Source organism: Heterodontus francisci, chromosome 8 (assembly GCF_036365525.1).
Source record: "Heterodontus francisci isolate sHetFra1 chromosome 8, sHetFra1.hap1, whole genome shotgun sequence".
Taxonomy (NCBI): Eukaryota; Metazoa; Chordata; class Chondrichthyes; order Heterodontiformes; family Heterodontidae; genus Heterodontus; species Heterodontus francisci.
This window is the reverse complement of record NC_090378.1, coordinates 1570632-1576631: the sequence shown is the minus strand read 5'-3', so window position 1 is coordinate 1576631 and position 6000 is coordinate 1570632. Positions and strand designations below refer to the sequence as shown.

General features: G+C 45.1%; 1 protein-coding gene across 1 annotated transcript in view; it reads left to right on the top strand.

Annotated features, from left to right (window-relative positions):
- Positions 1-6000, top strand: part of LOC137373152 (collagen alpha-1(XI) chain-like) — a 612019-nt gene that overhangs the window by 60957 nt on the left and 545062 nt on the right. Inside the window, exon 3 of the mRNA XM_068038011.1 lies at positions 3290-3503. Coding sequence (XP_067894112.1) covers positions 3290-3503 — 214 coding nt within the window. The remainder of the gene's footprint in view (positions 1-3289; positions 3504-6000) is intronic.

Sequence of the window (6000 nt, the reverse complement as noted above, 5' to 3'; positions counted from 1 at the left end):
CTCTTCTCTGTGAAGAAGTGCTTCCAGACAGCACCTCCTGAACGGCCAGGATCAAATTTTAAGGGTCTGCCCCCTAGTTTTGGACTTTCCCCACCAGAGGAAATGGTTTCTCTCTATCGACCTGATCAACTCTTTAATCATCTTAAAGCCCTCGATTAGATCACTCATTAATCTTCTGTATTCAATAAAATACAAGCCTAGTCTATGTTTTCATAATTTATCACTTTTAGTCCTGATATCAATCTGGTGAATCTGCACTGCACCCCTCCAAGGTCAATCTCTCTTTCCTGAGGTGCGGGGCCCAGAACTGAACACTGTTACTCCCGATGGAGTCTGACCAGAACTGAACACTGTTACTCCCGATGGAGTCTGACCAGAGCTGAACACTGTTACTCCCGATGGAGTCTGACCAGAGCTGAACACTGTTACTCCCGATGGAGTCTGACCAGAGCTGAACACTGTTACTCCCGATGGAGTCTGACCAGAGCTTTATCAGGTTACAACACCTTTGAAGGGATATATTGGCTTTGGAAGGAGTTGAGTGCAGATTCCCCAGAATGTTACCAGAACTCCAAAAATGAGATTGAGGAGAGATTATATTATCTCAGCTTGTATTCCTGGAATATAGAAGGTTATGGGGTCAACTGACTGAGAGTTTAAAGATTTTGAAAGGAATTGATAGAGAATTTTTTCACCTGACGGGAAGACTTGGACAAGGGGGCCCATAATCTTAAACTCAGAGCCAGGCCATTCAGGAGAGAAATCAGGAAACACTTCTCACACAAAGAGTTGTCAAAGTGCAGAACTCTCTCCCACAAAAGTGGTAGATGCTGGAGCTCATTTAATAATGAGATTTATAGATTTTTGTTAGACAGAGGTATTATGGGATATGGGGCCAAGGTGGGTAATTGGAGTTCTAATACAGATCAGCCATGATCTCATTGGGACAGGTTAAAGGGGCTGAATGGCCTCCTCCTGCTCCGATACTATTTTCTTTCTGTTCTTTCATCAACAAGGGAGCATAAGACTGTTTAGAAATGCCTGCAAACTATTCTCAATAAAATTAATAACTTCAGCATTTATTACTTCCAAACCATCCTTTGATGTGAAAATCATAAAACTGATTTCAAACAGTTTCACTCAATTATTTAAAGGTTGATGTTAGCATACACACACACACACACTGTACTTCAGCAAAGTAAGGCATTGGCCACAGAGAAGAGGAAATAACTCTACAACTGATCAAAATAAACCAGTTACAGGACAGGCTACAAGTTTGAGTATTATATTAAACAGGTTTAACCAGTTTGAAACACAGGAACAGGAGGAGGCCATTCAGCCCTTCGAGCCTGTTCCACCATTCACTCAGATCATATTTGATCTGAACCTTAAAACCATTTACCCAGCTTTGTTCCCCATCCCTTAATCCCCTTAACCAACAAAGACCTCTCAATCTCAGTTTTGAAATTTCCAATTGACTCGCGGTCTCAACTGCTTTTTGGGGGAGAGAGTCAACAATTACCCTTTGTTTCCTGCCACTGAGCCAATTTTGTATCCACCTTGCTGCATTTCCCTGGATTCCATGGGATTTTATTTTTTTAACCAGTCTGCCATGTGGGACCTTGACAAAAGCCTTGTGATCTACATGGATTTTAGCATCAACTACACTACCCTCATCTACCTTTCTTGTTACTACTTCACAAAATGCGATCAAGTTGGTCAAACAAGATCTTCCCTTAACAGATCCATGCTGACTATCCTTGATTAACCTGTGCCTTTCCAAGTGACAGTTTATCCTGTCTCTCAGAATAGATTCCAATAATTTGCCCATTACTGAGGTGAGACTGACTGGCCTGTAATTATTCAGTCTATAGAAAATAGAAAAGCATTATATGATCAAAATGCAGAGAGATTGCAGAACTCTGAAACAAAGGGATCTGAATGTCCTGGTACATGAATCACAAAAAGTTAGTACAGCAAGTGATTAGGAAGGCTAATAGAATGTTATCATTTATTGCAAGGGGAATGGAATATAAAAGTAGGGAAGTTTTGCTACAGTTGTACAGGGTGTTGGTGAGACCACATCTGGAGTACGGTGTACAGTTAAGCAAGGATATAATTGCATTAGAAGCAGTTCAGAGAAGGTTCACTCGATTGATTCCTGGGATGGACAGGTTATTTTATGAAGAAAGGTTGGACAAGTTGGGCCTGTATCCATTGGAGTTTAAAAGAATCAGAGGTGATCTTATTGAAACATATAAGCTCCTGAGGGGACTTGACAGGGTGGATGATGAGAGGATGTTCTCCCTTGTGGGAGAGACTAAAACTAGGGGACACAGTTTAAAAATTAGGGGTCTCCCACTTAAGACGGAGATCAGGAGAATTTTTCTCTCTCAGATGGTCGTTAGTCTGTGGAATTCTCTTCCCCAGAGAGCAGCAGAGGTTGAGTCACTGGATATTTTTAAGGCTGACTTAGATAGAATCTTGATTGACAAGGGAGCCAAAGGTGACAGCAGGTAGACAGGAAAAAATCAGATCAGCCATGATCTTATCAAAAAGTGGAGCAGGCTCGAGGGGCCGAATGGCCTACTCCTTCTCCGAATTCGTATGTTTGTACATTGGTATACCTCAGTGAGTAATTTTTAGAGGCTATTCATTCTCGGGATGTGGGCATTGCTGGCATGGCCTGTCTTTATTGCCCATCCTTAATTGCCCTTGAGAAGGTGGTGGTGAGCTGCCTTCTCGAACCGCTGCAGTCCATGTGGGGTAGGTACACCCACAGTGCTGTTAGGAAGGGAGTTCCAGGATTTTGACCCAGCGACAGTGAAGGAATCGCGATATAGTTCGGAGGGTCAGTACTGAGGGAGAGCTGCATTGTCGGAGGGTCAGTACTGAAAGATAGTTGTACTGAGGGAGCGCAGCACTCAGAGGTGCTGTCTTTCAGATGCGATATTAAACCAATGCCCCTTCACCTCTCTTGCAGGTTGTAAAAGATCCTATGGGCAATATTGGAAGGAAAGCAGGTGATTTGCCCCCACCTCCATCCCCGGTCTCCTGGGTCAATATTTATCCCTCAATCACCATCACTAAAACAGATGATTCAGTCATTGTGATATTGCTGTTTACGGGAACTTTGTTGCAGCATTTGCTACTTTATGACAACAACTGCACTTCAAAAATATTTCATGGGCTGTAAAATATTTTGGGGTATCCGACAGTTGGTGGACTGTGCTTTATAATTAAAAATCTTTCTCTCTTTATATTAACTCTCCATTTCCTTTGCCTGCAGATGGACAATTCCCACGTGACTTCTCCATCTTAGTTACATTAAAACCAAAGAGGAGCACGCAGGCATTCCTACTCTCCATTTACAATGAACAAGGAGTTCAGCAGCTGGGGATGGAGGTTGGCCGATCTCCTGTGTTACTTTATGAAGACCAGAATGGTCGACCAGCACCTGAGGACTACCCCATATTCACCACAACCAACCTTGCTGACAACAAGTGAGTGAGTCAGGAGTTTCACATCCAGAGGCTCATGTTTGATGGACATTGGAGTCTTGGAGAGGTTTCAGAGGAGATTAATGAGACGACAACTAGGAATGAGGGACTTTAGTAATATGGAGAGGCTGGCATTCTCCTCCTTAGAGCAGAGAAGGTTTAACATTCAGGATCACTGATCCAGTAATATAACCACTACACTACTGTACCACCACCCCCCCACCCCCCCCGGATTACTGATCCAGTAACATAACCACTACACTACTGTACCCCTGTACTACTGGCAAGGGCACAGAATGTACTCTGGGTGGGGGACTTCAATGTCAGAGTGGCTCAATAGTACCACTACTGACCGAGCTGGCCGAGTCCTAAAGGACAGAGCTGCTAGACTGGGTCTGCAGCAGGTGGTGGGGGAACCAACACAAGGGAAAAACATACTTGATCTTGTCCTCAACAATCTGCCTGCCGCAGATGCATCTGTCCATGACTGTATTGGTAGGAGTGACCACTGCACAGTCCTTGTGGAGACGAAGTCCCGCCTTCACATTGAGGATACCCTCCATCATGTGTGGCACTATCACCGTGCTAAATGGGATAGATTTCGAACAGATCTAGCAATGCAAAACTGGGCATCCATGAGGCGCTGTGGGCCATCAGCAGCAGCAGAATTGCACTCAACCACAATCTGTAACCTCATGGCCTGGCATATCCCCCCACTCTACCATTACCATCAAGCCAGGAGACCAACCCTGGTTCAATGAAGAGTACAGGAGGGCATGCCAGGAGCAGCACCAGGCATACCTCAAAATGAGGTGTCAACCTGGTGAAGCTATAACCCAGGACTACTTGCATGCCAAACTGCATAAGCAGCATGCAATAGACAGAGCTAAGCAATCCCATAACCAATGGATCAGATCTAAGCTCTGCAGTCCTGCCACATCCAGCTGTGAATGGTGGTGGACAATTAAACAACTAACTGGAGGAGGTGGCTCCACAGATATCCCCATCCTCAATGATGGGGGAGCCCAGCACATCAGTGCCTGGAGTCGGAGGAGGTAGGGGAGGTCTTAAATGAATACTTTGCTTCAGTATTCACGAGTGAGAGGGACAAGGTCGTTTGTGAGGACAGCGTGAAACAGGCTGATATGCTTGAACAGGTTGATGTTAAGAGGGAGGATGTGCTGGAAATTTTGAAAGACATGAGGACAGATAAGTCCCTGGGGCCAGACGGGATATACCCAAGAATATTACGGGAAGCGAGGGAAGAGATTGCTGCACCTTTGGCGATGATCTTTGCGTCCTCACTGTCCACTGGAGTAGTACCAGATGATTGGAGGGTGGCAAATGTTATTCCCTTGTTCAAGAAAGGGAATAGGGATAACCCTGGGAATTATAGACCAGTCAGTCTTCCGTCGGCAGTGGGCAAATTATTGGAGAGGATTCTGAGAGACAGGATTTATGATTATTTGGAAAAGCATGGTTTGATTAGAGACAGTCAGCATGGCTTTGTGAGGGGCAGGTCATGCCTCACAAGCCTTATTGAATTCTTTGAAGATGTGACAAAACACATTGATGAAGGAAGAGCAGTGGATGTGGTGTATCTGGATTTTAGCAAGGTGTTTGATAAGGTTCCCCATGGTAGGCTCATTCAGAAAGTAAGGAGGCATGGGATTCAGGGAAAGTTGGCTGTTTGGATACAGAAATGGCTGGCCCATAGAAGTCAGAGGGTGGTAGTAGATGGAAAGTATTCAGCATGGAGCTCGGTGACCAGTGGTGTTCCACAAGGATCTGTTCTGGGACCTCTGCTCTTTGTGATTTTTATTAATGACTTGGATGAGGAATTGGAAGGCTGGGTTAGCAAGTTTTCCGATGACATGAAGGTTGCTGGAGTTGTGGATAGTGTGGAAGGCTGTTGTAGGTTGCAACGGGACATTGACAGGATGCAGAGCTGGGCTGAGAAGTGGCAGATGGAGTTCTACCTGGAAAAGTGTGAAGTGATTCATTTTGGAAGGTCGAATTTGAATGCGGAATACAGGCTTAAAGACAGGATTCTTGGTAGTGTGGAGGAACAGAGGGATCTTGGGGTCCATGTCCATAGATCGCTCAAAGTTGCCATCCAAGTTGATAGGGTTGTTAAGAAGGCGTATGGGGTGTTGGCTTTCATTAACAGGGGGATTGAGTTTAAGAGCCGTGAGGTTATGCTGCAGCTCTATCAAGCCCTGGTTAGACCACACTTGGAATATTGTGTTCAGTTCTGATCGCCTCATTATAGGAAGGCTGTGGAAGCTTTGGAGAGGGTGCAGAGGAGATTTACCAGGATGCTGCCTGGACTGGAGGGCATGTCTTACGAAGAAAGGTTGAGGGAGTTAGGGCTTTTCTCATTGGAGCGAAGAAGGATGAGAGGTGACTTGATAGAGGGGTACAAGATGATGAGAGGCATAGATAGAGTGGATAGCCAGAGACTTTTTCCCAGGGTGGAAAGGGCTATCAGCAGGGGGCA